The 16,424-nt window shown below is 39.5% G+C and overlaps 1 protein-coding gene across 3 annotated transcripts in view; it reads left to right on the top strand.

Annotated features, from left to right (window-relative positions):
- The window catches only part of LOC143121068 (uncharacterized), a 45,225-nt gene that overhangs the window by 15,367 nt on the left and 13,434 nt on the right, over positions 1-16,424 (top strand). Inside the window, exons 1-3 of one of the 3 annotated variants that reach the window (XM_076281470.1) lie at positions 6,032-6,154; positions 7,282-7,780; positions 13,674-15,442. In XM_076281470.1, the coding sequence (XP_076137585.1) occupies positions 7,327-7,780; positions 13,674-15,274 (2,055 nt within the window). In that variant the 5' untranslated portion in view covers positions 6,032-6,154; positions 7,282-7,326 and the 3' untranslated portion in view covers positions 15,275-15,442. Of the gene's footprint in view, positions 1-6,031; positions 6,155-7,281; positions 7,781-13,673; positions 15,443-16,424 lie in introns of those variants that run through there. The other 2 variants (XM_076281468.1, XM_076281475.1) reach the window with 2 other exon arrangements.

Here is a 16,424-nt window from a genome sequence, read left to right as displayed (position 1 = left end):
GAGCTCACGTAGCCATTCCGAAAACAGTTTATACCGGTTACTATAGTGACCAGTGTTGGGAGTAATGCATTAAGAAAGTAATGTAATTACAGTAATGCATTGCTTTTTGCTGTAATGCAGTAATGTAAGGCATTACCAATACAATTTCAGTAATATTTTACTCGGTACAATTCTCAGTAACTGAAGTTACTTTGCTTTTTAACCCAAAATTGAGAAATGCTCAATTGGCACCAGAGAAGATTATCCAATAATTAAAAAAAGTCATCTATGCTGGTCCTGGAATTTGATTGCCTTGTTTAGATAACTGTAGAAATGGAATTTGAGTTATCTCTGCCATTCATAAAACAGATCTAACATGGTTAGGCTATACTTCTCATTTCAAGCAGTGAGAATAACTAAAATGTTGCTTTTACAGACAAAGATCGTAGCCATTATTCTCAAACTATTTGCATTAAGTCTACACCACTGTAAGTGGAAGGAAAGGCAACCAGCAATGATGAGAACCATTTAAAGTCAACATACAATTTCACTATGGCTATATTTTACTATATTAAGTTGTGAGTGACCTTTGGCCTTTGGGGCCTACATTGTTCCATGAGCCATAACTGCAACCATTATATTGTTCTTTTGTTAGCCTTAAGCCTAGCTCAGTCATTATGCCATACCACATCACCTCCTGCCGTGTAATGAGCTGCATTGAACACATGAAGATCTATTGAGAACACCAAATCCATTCTTCCTGTTATTTTGGTGAAAGTAATGTAAACGTAGTGTAATGCCTTACAATTCAAAGACAGTAATATTGTAATGTAACAAATTACTTTGAGATGACAGTAACAAGTAATAAATAATGCATTACGCTTTTGAAGTAACTTGCCCAACACTGATAGTGACTATTTGTACGCCTTACATGACAGGTCCTGTCTGCGCAGCTAAAAAAAAATCGCCACTATTAACCTAAATAAGGCTTATGTGAAGCATGTTACCCATTATGTAAACAGTTAGAACATATAGGCCTAAAAACTTTTATTATTATACGTTTACTGCTTGTTAGTGGCTGCGTGTTGACTATGGCATGATGATAATTGTAACAATGTAATGGCAAACGAAGACACGAAAGACTAGCATATGCCTACTTGTTGTGTTTTATTATTCATCTGTACTTAAATGGCATGACGACAGGAATTTATTGCAAGGATTTTGTGCAGCACGCTACAGAGGCTGTTGGCAATCGGTACGTTATTTTACGAAGACGTTGGTTAATATACTTTCCTGTAACACCACCAAATGTAGCGTTCTCTGTTTGTGACTTTGTAACGTGAGCTTTTTATAGCCCGAGCTCGGTGCCGCGTTGCATGGAAGGTCAGCGTTGTGCGTAATGTGCCTGTGCGTGGGTGCGCAGGGAAAGCAATTATTTTTCTCCCCAAAACAAAACCCTTATTCCTCCAAAAGTAGTGGACAATGATTGGGGAAAATGTATAATACAAAGGGCACGAACTAACATTGTGTGACGGGAGCCTAACCATTCTAAAATGGGGGGATAACTTGTTTCACGGGCAGAGAAAGACGCGCGACAGGACACGGGTATCATAAATGGCAGTTGGTTTTGGCAGACTTTAACCGGTTAATGAGGCTCAGTGGCCGGTTAAGATTTTTTTTAAATTTCGCCATCCCTAGTCTGTATTCACTCTCAGGTGAACCAGCATTACCGTTCATCACAGCTGTTGCTTCATTATTAGGCTACCGGGTCTGTGAGTAGGGGCCGCTGGAAGTGAGAGAAAAGGGGCTGTGATCGCGCAGCAATTAACTTATGCAAACAACAACATCATGGCAGTTTTTAAGCTCGCCTATGCCGACCGAAAACCGCTACCAATCCAGTGGGAATTCTTCCGAGATTCTCCACTACTGCAGTTGTGTAGCTAGAGTCTGTGTGCAATGTGTGGGCAACAATTTGCGCTGCTTTATAGAATAAAAGTAGGCTTCTCCGCTGCTTGGGCAAAGCTGATCCTACACCACCTGCTGGTGCTGACAACGCTTAATAAACTGCATTGTGGAAATATATAGTTTGTGATTTAGTGCCGTTTAAATGTAAACTTATAGGCCATTTTGGCTATTTAAAAGCTTTTTAAAAATGTAAGCTTATAGGCCATTATGGCTATTTAATAGAGATTGTCTGTATGTCCAGTATTCTGGAATATTAACATTTTGTCCAGCCAAAAAAACGTCTTGCGTACCTGCTTTCAATGCTATGTGAAAAATCAATATGTATCTTTGTATTTTTGTATGAAATGTATGTAAATTATCATGTCTTTGGTCATCTCATTATTTTATATTCATATATTGATGATTAGACTGCATCGTTTGTAACAAGAAAGCATTGCATTGTATAAAGGAATGGTCATAACCAGTGTTAACTTGACATTTTTCTTCATCGTTGGTAATGAGAAAGCGTTGCATTGAATAAAGGTATGGTCTTAACCAGTGTTAACTTGACATTTTTATTTTAATGAGGTTCCACAGAGGAGCCGTTGATTGCGTAATTGACCGATCCTAAACCTTGCCGAGCTTGGTCAAAAATTACTGGAGTTGGCTAGAACTGCATGCTATCTGCTATTTTTGTGTGTGGCCTCTCTCTCACCTCCAATCTAAACTTATTATGACCATCCACAGCACCACGATTGCTTTCTGGGCAAAATGTGTCCCTTTGTCTCCTAATACCTGGCCACCCAGAAGTGTAATGTTCCCCTAGGAATCAATAAAGTGTCTATCTATATCACTTTCACTGGCATACTTTCGTGAGTACACTTTCGTGCAGCACCCAATGTGCACTGTATGCTTTTGGGCGGAGTACATATATTTTAACAATAGTGTCGTCTCATATCAAACAACTCTGTGCACTTAATGGAAATGACAATCGCAACATTTAAATATAACTTTATTTGTGTCCTTTATTTGACATTAACATGGTCATACTGTGTCAAAACAGTTTATGTTATAACTTGCTTGTACATCTGTAAAGTGTGTTTTCCACTGCTGCTGGTTCAGCGTTCTCAACTGCAAGTTCCACGTTTGAAAACGCTCCCTCCCCTTCCGCTATATATCCAAGATGACGTCCATTGAGGGCGAAAAGTATCCAGCGTGCCACACTCAGCCTTTTGACTGCTATGAGTGCACTATCCGGGGACTAGCAGTGCACTTTGTGTCGTTGGAATTGTCAGTGTGAAGGCCCCCACACACTTAAATTAGGTATTGCAAGTGCAGAAGTACACCATTTGAGACGCAGTTTTTGACATTAGCAGGAATTAGCAAACTATGCTAGCTATTAGGGGTGAAAACATTAACCCAGCGGTTCCCAAACTTTTTTTCCCCGCGGACCACCTTCTACATCCTGACTCGGCTCGCGTACCCCCACCATCGGACACATAAAAAAGTAACACATTCTAGTGACGCATTCCCAAGGGGGCAGGCGAATTCCCGGAAGTAGAAGAATCGACGTAGGCTGGAGGGACCACCTCTCTGCTAACTCCCATAGAAGTCCATTCATTGTAAGATTTTTTTGAAATACCATAACTTCATATAACATATATCATGTGCCGATATTGTAGCTTCTGTGTAATCCACATAAACACTACAAAGGCTAAACAGACTCCACTAGCTCGTCCGTAACGTTGGTTACCCGTAAGAAGAACGGTTAGCTTGTTCGGTTGGAGGGAAGCTAGCTTTGACGTAATCTCTCTTTCGCGCCGTAGGGAGATAACCGTATTGTTTGGATAAGAAGCTCAGTCCACCTTGCCTATGACGGTAACTCATAAGCAAAACCTAGCATACACGACCGTATGTTAAGGTAAAGCATTACACAGAGGGAACCTAATAATAATAAAAAAGTAAACCTAATTTTTAAAAAAAGGGCACTAATCATTTCAGAGGTTTTCGATGGATTGACCGTAGGTCGGAAAAGTGGAAAAAAGATTAGCTTCAAGGCTAAAACTTTGTTTTGTTTTAGCATGACTGTTTTTGAAGATGATCATGTAGGCTATGGTAGCTTCAACATTAACTCGACTTGGTGAGGATGATATTAATAATAATACATAAATAAATGTTTAACTTTGATGACTTTGAAGGCGAAGGAAGTGTAAGAATAATTTCTGTGTATCTATCATATGAGTTACAAGATTCAGTTCGATGGCTAACGTCACGAAGTTAAGTGTGAGTCTGCGCAGTACTGGGGGGACCAACTGAAAAATCGTTCTATTTGACTCAGTGCCCTCCCATTGAAAACGACGGAGTCTGTTCGTCCATTTCTTTTACTGTCTATGCGCATTCCAGGCATCGTGTTTAATTAGCCGCCATACATGATAACAAATAACAAAATCAAAATGTATAGTATAAGTATATATACTTTTTTGATCTCGTGAGGGAAATTTGGTCTCTGCATTTAACCCAATCGGTGAATTAGTGAAACACAAACAGCACACAGTGAACACACAGTGAGGTGAAGCACACACTTATCCCGGCGCCGTGAGCTGCCTGCTACAACGGCGGCGCTCGGGGAGCAGTGAGAGGGTTATGTGCCTTGCTCAAGGGCACTTCAGCCGCGGCCCACTGGTCGGGGCTCGAACCGGCAACCCTCCGGTTAAAGGTCCGAAGTGCTAACCAGTAGGCTACGGCTGCCCCGACTGCCTCGATGTGCAACTGGTCTATGAGCTCTCACGCAAAAAAAACAGTGTGGAGAACATTAGACTGGTTAGATAGCACCTCACTGCAGACCACGCACTGAGGCTTTTGGGCAGTCTGTCTCCCAATCCACGTGAAGCCTAGGGCTATATGCCGCCTCATACTTTCGTTTTCTTCGCGCAGTCTTTTCTGTCTCGTCCTTTCTTTTATCCCCCTGCGCTCCACCTCCACTTCATCAGTCTGCCCCCCCCATCCCATTACATCGTTACCCGTCTCCTGCTCTGTGTCTCTCCCTTCTCCTCTTCGATCACTTTAATTAGGCCTTTTGGACATTGTCCCTGTTTTTAGACAGTTTTCCATGTTTGTGCAGCCTTCTACCTAGCCTATACGTCCACGATCACGTGCATTGTGGGTAGCTTATTTTTTAATGAAAACATAGCCTAATATAGAGTTTATAAAAAATGATTTCCTTTAATTTCACGTTTCCATATCATTATAACCCGATTGAAAATTATTTATTATTTATGAATTCATTCGATTATTAATTAAGTAATCATTTTTAACACCTTTCCGGCATTACCCTTTTCATCTCGCGTACACCCAAGTGGCAGCTCGCGTAGGCCTACCACAGTTTGGGAATCCCTGGATTAACCGATATCCGTATTTAACGTGTAAGATACGGCTACATCGATATACTATGGTGTTCGTTGATTATTATTAAAAGCAAATATATCGGCGCAATGTATGATTTCCAGCCGTCTTATTTGCTATTGTGGAACTATTTATTCAGACACCTCACAACCGCGTATAAACTTCCGCTCAATATTTGAACCTGAAGCATAGACGGTGGCGCAGTAATATCAACGTGCAATGAGTCTTCCAACAGAAATGAATGGGATTTTACAAAATGCCAAATAAAACACGACAGAAACTGTATTTCGCTACGCAACTTGTTTTGGAACATCAACAAACACCACTAACCATTTGGTGAGTTGCACAGTTTTGAAAACGAACGGGATTGTTTTAGGATGTTTGAGTAGCCTACTACAGTATGCCTGTTGGCAGCCACCCATGAGCAGTCTGAGGCGATTCAAAACGAGTCAGAAAAGTCGAGACAGGACCAATCGTCAAAATGTTGGTGTCCACCACTCTAGTTCATCTAAATTCTAAAACAAACCAGAAAAAAACGGAATTTTCCTTTAACCTCAGCTTTTTTTTTACAGTGATGTATTCAGGCCCACACTCCTATTCAGAAGGTGGCGGTAATGCACCTAAAAGCTGTTTGCCAACGGCCAAAGAAAAACAAGAAGAAGAAGAACGGGGGCTATCTGGGAATTTTGATTGTTTGCTGGCTCCACGAAGTTAAAGTCGCGAGCAGGGGAAATTGCATGCAGTCCAAAACGGGAGAATGGTTCAAGACATTTTGCGGAAATAATCAAGATTCCGCGTGTAATCAGACTCAAACACCAAATTAACAGAAGTAAGTTGTCGGAGCAGCGAACTTGCTGGAGGATGGGTTTGTGCTTTCACATAGTTTGTAGCTAGTTAGCCAAAGTAACTTCGTGTCGCTGATCTCAACGCCACTGAACAAAAAGAAGCAATAGGCTACATAGCCTACATTGAGACTTGCTCGAGAGATCAAACCGTTTCTTTGGATAGTTGTTTTGTCACAAACAGTAGGCTAACTCCTCAACACAACTTATCTTAAGGAGCAATACATGCATTCCAACTTTCTTTATAGGTCAGCACTTTCTCCCTAAAGTCGGGTGAGCCATTTACCTCGCTTTGTAGCATACCCCTCAGATAGCAAGAGACGTCTTTTGCTCTTCGGTCCTTTGGTGTATTGCGCCTATTATAAACGCCTCACCTTGTGGATTAAAACACTTGCTATTCAGCTCAATTATAATTATTAATCCATCTATGTGTTGAGTAAGTAGGACAAGTGTGGTCCAACAGTGCTCCGATAACGTGGATCTGGAAATGTTTTATTCGCTTGCTCTCTGTGTACGATCTCTGCAGTAAAGTGCAGTAGCCTACTATGTAGTAGGCCTACAATGCATTTTTTTAATATCCAAAATATTGCATGTCCTGCATAAGTACGCAAATAATTCCTCCAACGCAACAGTGTAATACTAATGGTACTGCAGTTCTTACACTTGAAGAAGTGCAGTTATTTTTTGTTGTTCTCTGGGTATGATCCCATTGGGCTACACATAACGATGTGTCGATCTCAGGCAAAGAGCACATACTGTATGTGAGCTTTTAGTTTTCACTTTTTTATTGTATCTTATTTCTTTACATTATTTGACTATTTACATGATCTTTTCACTGCATTAGTTGTATTGTATGTATTTGATCTATCTCCTTACCATCTTGTGAATACTCATTTTTACTTAATTGTACATTTTTTATGTTTTATCTATTGTTTGGTTTGTCTGTTTGTTTGTTTGTTTGTATTACTACAATTCAATTCTTTACTGTGTTAAATGCTCTAAATGTAAAGCACTTTGAGCTGCAGTAATAAGCTTAATAATAATAATAATAATATTCATGGGATTTTTTTTTTTTATTAATTGAAAAACAAATATTTTGTTTCTCTGATTTCAGGCAATTGAAATATTTGGATGGGATCATCTTTCTTCTGCTAGCAACATGGATGTTGGACTTCCATTTCGTTCTAGCTGTGCTGAAACACACCAGGTTGACCTGAGAGTGATCGTGAAAGAAGAAGATATAAAAGATGATGTAAAACAGGAGGAGTCTGGTCATCTGATTGCATGTCCAGATGCAGAAGAAAAGTCTACTTACAGTGCAACACTACAGACAACGGTGAAGAAAGAGGAGGAAGTGCGACAGCTTGGCCCGCTGAGCGTGATGGTGAAAGAAGAAGATATAAAAGAGGAGGAATATGGTCATATGATTTCATGTCCAGATGAAGAAGAAAAGCCCTTTGCAGAGCTTCACTGTGAATCTCAAACAGACTGTAAAACTGAAACAGACGTCACAGAGTCACCAAGGTCTACTTACAATGAAATGACAACAGTGACGATTGAAGTGAAGAAAGAAGAAGAGGAGGTGGAGGAAGAGGAGCATGACCAGCTGGAAAGTAAGTCCTCTATAGAACTGAATAGTCCATATGTGTTTCACTGAATGTTGTGACTCTAGAGAGCGCTGTTGCTCTGAAGCCTGGGGCAGGTCTGTGCTGCACTGAATCACTCGCAAACACTGGCAAGAGGCATATCGATTTTGGTTCCAAACGATCACAAAAAAACAATGTTATCAAGCAAAAACAAGTATTTTGTCACATTCCATTTAGAAATAGCGTTTCGGAAATAGCTACAATTTCAATTCACAGCGCACTGATTCACGCTGCCCCTTTTAGCCCCGCAGTCTCTCTCTCAAATGACAACAGACTCCCCTCTACACGGGCCACACAAGCTTTTATACCTTTTAACACTTTGAGTGCCATAAACGCTCAAAGTGTTAAAAGGTATGAAAGTGTAGTAATCGCGATTTCACGAGGTATTACATTTCGTACCTATTTTTCAAATAATGAATATCCAAATCGCCCCAAAATCTTGACTTGATCAGGCTAGCCTAATATCATTTTAGGCACGTTGTTAATGCACAACACCATCTTGAAAGCCGGCAATGGTAGTCTGAGCACGATCCAGGATCCGGATCCGGCCGCCTTGTTTTCTCGATCTATTCGCTCGACGTGCACACATACAAATCTTTTTGCTCTTATTATATCACCTAGCCAGGAGCAAAAGTATCGTCACTCGTAGAAGCAGATTCGAGCACCTGTATCAATTGACTTGTAGTCGTGCAAGAAAATCAAAGCGATATGTAGAATTTTATTAATGAGAAATTATTTCACAGATGCACAACTTCGGATGCATTAGTTCACATTTGGGTTTACAAATGCACGAATGTTGTGCATGTTCTCAGATTATGAAACACGGATGTGCAAATGTGTTTCGCACCAACTGCGCTGCAACGATTGGAGCAAAAGTGTCGAGTGCATGACTCTTGAAAGTTGAGACTCGCAGGATAGGATTTGTGTACCTGTAAAAAGGATTTGTGAACCCGTAGCCCCTATTTTGTGTTAACAAGATATAGAAAAAATATGTACAACTTTAACTTTACTGTTACACATTTATGATTTTAGTGTGCGCATGCAAAATCTGCAGTTAAATGTGCTCGCCACTTTTGCACCCAATATACCTTCATACACAGACAGCCTTATTTTGGTTAGGCCTTCACATTTAACGAGGTTGTGAGTGTATGTTGACAAAAAATAACCATACAATTACAATAGTCAACTTTAAACTTTGCTATAAAATATTGTTAATTTATAGCACAAAACCATAACCAGTAGGCCTAACAGAACCTCGCATATTAGTGTCATAATTTGTGTGCGTCTATTTGGCAAGGCCACTAGCTGTCATGGATGCGTTGTTGCTAAAGGAAGGCACATGTGTCATAAGTTAAAAAATAAATGGAGATGGGCCGCTGTTGGAAACGGGGGAGAACTCCAAACTACGTTTATCTATGGCTGACCGTTTTTGCGCTCAGAAAGTAGGCTACGCATGTTCTTTCATGGCGCAACACGACCCGTCCCCAGTGTTTCCCATACATTGACTAATCTGTGGCGGGGCGCCACGAAATAAAAATTGGCCGCCACAGATGAATATTCTATGTTTCATTTAATATAATTTAAATTAAATATAAGGTCAAATCCTTGCATTGCCATTGAGCTGCACTTTTTACGCACGCAGCCTTTCCTTGCCCCGCCCCGCTCTCTCTCGTAGCCCGCTGCCTCACTCCTCTGCATGTGCATTTAACAAAATATTCACGATTGTTGAAGAATTGTTGTTGCCACATAGAAGCATTGCATAGAAGACGTCTGGCTAAATTGCTATTAAATCCGCTTAGCATCGTGACCATGCTGCGCAAATTTGTTCAAAACTGCTGCATTGAAGTGAACTCTGCTAAGGTCTTATCACAGCATAGTAGGCTACATTGAAGAGACTAAACTAAGTTAAGTTATGAAATCAAGCAGTATCTCAAAGCTAACGTTAGAATACTGTTTGGATGTCGAATTTAGTATGCTTAGCCTACTTCTAAGCTGCTTGTCAATTTCGTTGAAGGGCTCATTTTATTGACTCTGAATGTTTGCAAAATCCCGACGTAAATGGAAAAGTGTTTTCCAAAATTCAAAAGTGCTTGTCCCAAGGAGAAGTACGAACCTTTATTTTAACTATGTAGAAAACGTTATGAATTTCATTTCCCCCCCCCCCCCCGTTGTCAAAGTCAGATACCGCCACATTGAATCCAATTCTGTGGGAAACACTGCGTCCCTCACCATGTCGCAACCTCTTGTCAACCTTATACAATCTGATGCTGAAGACAAAAGCGCCCTCTCCAGATTGTCGTTATCAAATGCGCAGACCTCCTGCAAGAGCACACACAGTATTGCTGCTCATTGGAAATCTGAGTTGTCTGTAAAACTCAAAATTACCACGTTTTCATTAAATGCGGATGAGTCAACAAATGGAAATATGAACAATATCTCGAATGTTCTGATTCCTTACTTTGATGAGGAAATGGGAAGTCTTGCAAACTTGATTTTATAGATTTTACTTAGTGTTGAATTGCATATTAAAAATCTCCCCTTTAAACACTTTTGGCCTGAAGTAATTAAATAAGAGTGTAAGTTAAAGCCCTTCTACGATATTGCTGCAGTAGAAAAGAACAGCAATGGCTAGTCAGCAATGGTCAGGGATGGTACTGAAATATTGTTTTGTTCATCAGGAAAACTCGATCTCAATCAAAAACACTCAATTCTCCTTATTCACATGGCGGCCATTAGCGGCTAAAACGAGGCTACAGGGTACACAAACCATAGAATTGTTATGTTCTATGCATTCACCTGTAGGTGGCATTAATTATATAGTAAGTGTACCCTGTAGCCTCGTTTTGGTTTAAACAGCTCAGGCCGCCGTGTGAATTAGGCGAATACTCCCTTTACTTTGCTGTTTGCATCTTTTTGTACATTAAAAATCAATAGGTCGCGACCGCAAAAGGGGTGCTATCTCTATAGATAGATGAACAACGTATGACATGGCCTAAAAAAAGTTCAGTCAAACAAATCTTTTTCACTTTAATCCCTGAGTTCGATTCGATGCGATTCGATGCAATTCACCCTTCGCTACATGCTTACACATACTGGAGAGAAGCCTTATAAATGTGCCCAATGTGGAAAAGGTTTTTCAGAAAATGTGAGGCTTAAGAAACATATGCTAATTCACGTTGGAGATTAAGTGCGAAAAAAACAAAGGTTAAATGGGCAAGTATAGGCAAGTTTCCATTATGGGCGTTTAGTAGGGGTGTGAATTTCTCATGTAAAAGACGATACGATTCGCATCTAGATACATGGGCACGATTCGATACAAGAAAATATACATGTTCACAAAAAAACGATTTAGTACGATGCGATGCGATTCGATGCCCTTCGCTAAGTCCCGCCCTCCTTAGTACTGTTAGCACCCTGCGCGTCTATTACATAGGGGGAGAACCGGGACTTTTCAATGAAATGTAATTTACAAAGACATCGTACCACAATGAAAGCTAATATTTTGTCACTAGCAACCTACATCTGCCCTCTGTCAAATACAGTTGGAATTTCATCTCTGAACAAAATCGTTCATGAGTTATTTAAGCAGAAGTCGAATGTACATTTTGTTTCATTCGACTCTCCTGGCCAGAATGAATGGAACAGGCATGGGGGATGAAAGAAACATACCATTTTAAGCTATGTACTTCCCACAACTTCAATATTTGACAACATATCATGAATGGTACTTCAAATAGGTGTTATTTTAAATAGATTGCTGATGGGCTATACATCTTGGTGAACGTCTGTTAACAACTTCTTGTCGTTATCGTGAAGCGTGTATCTCGCGGTTATGGAAATATCATGCAATATGCCAATTTTTATAGTTAGAACAATATGTGTTCCCAATTATATCATGTTTCTATAGTGTAACATGTTATTTCACTGTGTCTTTAAGTGGGTTAGGGCACCACACATCCAAATAAGTGCTCTTCATGACCCACAGGTTAACGTGGCAAAACTCGAAAAGCTTGTCAGACCTCCCATGCCTAGTGACGGAATGCTAAGCCACGATTGGCCTGTGGCAGTTTTCGGGTTTGGCTTAGCGAAGGGTGAATTCGATGCAGTTCAAGAATGGAAAGCATTCTGAAAGATTTTTTATCATTTGCTCAAGATGCACATTAATATTATATTATATCATGGTCATGGTTGTCAATTAGGCAAAAAAAATGTGTGAATATGATTATCTAAACTGAGGTTTGTTTCATATACTCTGTTGAAATGAAAAAAGAATAGTCTACATTTCAGTCAAACACAGCAGCCAAATACAACATAAAAATACATTTTTAGACATAATAGATTTTATAGAGTTATATCTGATTGTTTTCATGGAGTTGTAGCCTTGTTGAGGTAAGACAAAACTGAAATAAAATAAAACAGTGCTTAAGACACTCCTGGCCTTTTTTCCATATAGCCTACAAAAATAAAATAGGCCTGCATATCAATGAACTCTCTGGGCTTATTTTGTTCCAACGGTAGACCTAATGCAGAAACCTATAATGCCACAAGTCTGAGTGAATATGAACAAAATAATTGGCTAATAATTTGTGCATCGTTTTAGCAGCAAGGGCTAAATTATTATTTAACATTAAGGAAATCCCTTCATCAAACGTTTGCTACTCTACAGACTATCGTTGCTGTTTAGGAATGCTATAAGTGTTGGCGCTGGATTTTGAAAAACTGTAAAACAAACGACCGAATGCGAGTTGTCACATGCTTAAGTTGCAGTAGATGTATGGGTAATGAGGTAATTTGACAACTTTTGGCAATGATTGTAGCCAAAAATGAACTTCATTACCCACAATTCCGTGCCACGTATAGTTTCGAAACCGGAAGTGGGATGAACGTGCTGCTTGGAACGTAAATGAGAGTCTGAGCGAGCAGAAAAGTTTGTGAACCGATTAGGAACAAGTAAATCGATATAACGTCATTCATTTCAATTTTATTCCGATACGGGGCTTCACGTTTCAATGTAGCCGTATCTTACACATTAAAAACGGATACCGATACGTATCGGTTAATCTTTACACCCCTAGCGTTCAGGGTATACAACTTAGGAGGCGGGAACTTGTCCAGAGTTTAAATTCGAATTGAAGGACCCTGGTCGAACTTGCCTGCCTCTGGAAGTTGGTTTACAGGACCTATATATAGCACTTACCCATATGTAGTCTTTTTTCCTGCACTGAACAGAAATAATAATAATAAAAAGCAGTTGAGCATGGAGACACTAGATCTCTAGGACACACTGGGCATTGAGGACTCGAAATCGAAATGTTGCATCAGGTTAAAGCCTGACTGATAAATCGGTGTGCTTTTTAAAGACTCAGCAGAGATTATAGATCACAAATCGAACCACAAAAGTGTTTTTCAAAAGCGAAAAATAAACATTTCTGGCGAGATGCGGGTGTAGGCTAGCCTGGGTGTTCCCATGCTGCCTTGCGCACGATTTGATTCACGCTGCTAAGGCAGCCTGGAGACCATGGAGCAAATTTTCGCCTGAGATAGGCGACCAATCACAGAACAAGGGGGAAAGCAAGACTATGATGAGCTATGCACAGACGCATTTGATAGACATCCGTGGCACCCAATAAACGGATCTGGGCATTACTGTTTAACTGTAAATAAGCGTAAAATCATCTGTAGCGTGGAACAAGCTCTCAGCTTCGTCATGCATGAATAATTTCTCGTGACTGTAAATTGTTATACATACACACATACTGTAAGGATTAGCTTTGGACAGAATTTGACAAAGAAAATGTCATCAGCCAATATTGAATTATAGAAAGTCTGTCATTCTAAATCGTTATGGTAACTCTTCCAGGTGTATCAGAACACCCGCACATAAGGCAACAGAAGATCCATGGACCGAATGATGAACTCAAAGGAAGGCTTTACCACCGCTCAGTCTACAGGAAGAGTTTAACAGCCCTTACTGAACTCGAGAAACAGCAGCAAACACACTCTGATGGTGTAAATCAAAGGCAGAGTACTGGCAAAAGGCAACATAAAAATGCCTTTTGTGGACAAGCTTTTTCAAAAATGTCACATCTTAAAGCCCCTTTGTTAATACACACTAGAGGGAGGCCTCATAAATGTGTCAAGTGCGATGGAGCTTTTACACAGCTCTCAACTCTTAAACGCCACATGTTAATACATACTGGAGAGAAGCCTCACAAATGTACCCGGTGTGGAAAAGCTTTTTCACAAAGGTCAGCTCTTAAAACCCACATGCTAATACACACTGGAGGGAAGTCTCATAAATGTGCCCTGTGTGGAAAAACCTTTACCCACAACTCAACTCTTAAACGCCACATGTTCATACATACTGGAGAGACGCCTCACAAATGTACCCAGTGTGGAAAAGCTTTTTCACAAAGTTCAGCTCTTAAAACCCACATGCTAATACACACTGGAGGGAAGCCTCATGAATGTGTCCGATGTGGAAAAGCTTTTTCACAGATTTCAGGTCTTCAAAGCCATATACTAATACACACTGGAGAGAAGTCTCATGAATGTGCCCTGTGTGGAAAAACCTTTACCCACAACTCAACTCTTAAACGCCACATGTTAATTCATACTGGAGAGAAGCCTCACAAATGTACCCGGTGTGGAAAAGCTTTTTCACAAAGTTCATATCTTAAAACCCACATGCTAATACACACTGGAGGGAAGCCTCACAAATGTGTCCAGTGTGGAAAAGCTTTTTCAACAAGTTCAGCTCTTAAAAGCCATTTACTAATACACACTGGAGAGATGCCTCATGAATGTGCCCGGTGTGGAAAAGCTTTTAAACATCTCTCAAATCTTAAAACCCACATGGTAGTACACAGTGGAGAGAAGCCTCACAAATGTACCCAGTGTGGAAAAGCTTTTACATACCTCTCATCTCTTAAAAAACACATTCTCATACATACTGGAGAGAAGCCTCATATATGTGTCGAATGTGGAAAAGCTTTTTCAACAAGTTCAGCTCTTAAAAGCCATTTACTAATACACACTGGTGAGAAGACTCATGAATGTGCCCGGTGTGGAAAAGCTTTTAAACACCTCTCATCTCTTAAAAAACACATTCTCATACATACTGGAGAGAAGCCTCATATATGTGTCCAATGTGGAAAAGCTTTTTCGCAATGTTCAACTCTTAAAAGCCATTTACTAATACACACTGGAGAGAAACCTCATAAATGTGCCCTGTGTGGAAAAGCTTTCAAACATCTCTCAAATCTTAAAACCCACATGGCAATACACACTGGAGAGAAGAGTCATAAATGTGCCCAGTGTGGAAAAGCTTTTACACACTTTTCCCGTCTTAAAAGCCATTTACGAGTACACACTGGAGAGAAATTGCTTCATGAATGTGGCCAGTGTGGAAAAGGTTTTCCATATATTTCTAAATTGAAAAGACATATGCAAACACACTGAAAAGAGGCCGCTCATACAGTGCCTGTAAAAAGTCGTCAGCCCCACGCTAAAGTTGACTAAAAAGAGGAATAAAATAAAATCATCTTTATTTGAAATGAGGAAAATTCCAACCTTTAAGGACACCAATTTTCTTTGTGACTGAATAATGTATCGTAAATAAATAAATGTTCTTCATTAAAATACAGGGTACATAAGTATTAATATCCCTATGTTAAATTCCCCTAGAAGCAGGCATATTTTTATTTTTAAAGGCCAGTTATTTCATGGATCCAGGGTACTATACATCCTGATAAAGTTCCCTTGGCCTTTGGAATTAAAATAACCCCACATCACATACCCTTCAACATACCTAGAGATTAGCATGGTGTGTTTTTCAGTTAGCTTAATGGCTGGTTTGATTTGCATTGAGCTTAAATAACTGGCCTTTAAAAATAAAAATTTGCCTGGCTCTATGGGAATTTAACATTTGAACATAGGGGTATGAATACTTATGCACCCTGTATTTTAATGAAGAATGTTTAATTATTTACGATACATTACTCATTCACAAAGAAAATTGGTGTCCTTAAAGGTTTAATTTTTTCCTCATTTTTTTAGTTAAGACATTAATATCCATTTCCAAAAGATTATTTTTTTTATTCCTCTTTTCAGTCAACTTTAGCGTGGGGCTGTAGACATTTTTTCTGCACCGATCAGAAACATCTGTACGGAAGCGTATTACTGCCACACTAAAATAAATAAAAAGGCTCAGTATTATGTAATTATGTGAAAAGTTTCTTGTTATAACAATATCTTTCATGTTTTAACAAGATATGTATTACGTTATTCCATGAAATTATCACGTTATTTCATGATACTGATATTTTCACGTTATAACTTGAAAATATCATGTTATTTCAAGATATGATATTTTTACGTTTTTACAAGATATATATCACGTTATTACATTAAATTATCACGTTATTCAAGATAATGAAACTAAAGAAAATGAGAGGCAAGAATAGGAGATGCTTGTTTACACGACTCAATCAAATTTTATTTTAACTCATTGAATGCCAAGCTGTTTTCGGGAGCTTTGTCCTAGAGTGCCAGCAATCTAGACCATTGTTGATGATTTTTGTACAGCCACAGCATATTCTGTGTTATAGCT

This window comes from Alosa pseudoharengus, unplaced genomic scaffold (genome assembly GCF_046254945.1).
Source record: "Alosa pseudoharengus isolate Yale_2024_CS ecotype anadromous, Long Island Sound unplaced genomic scaffold, YU_APseudo_1.1 YU_APseudo_1.1_scf_1, whole genome shotgun sequence".
Lineage (NCBI taxonomy): Eukaryota > Metazoa > Chordata > Actinopteri > Clupeiformes > Clupeidae > Alosa > Alosa pseudoharengus.
This window is presented reverse-complemented; position numbering and strand designations above follow the sequence as displayed.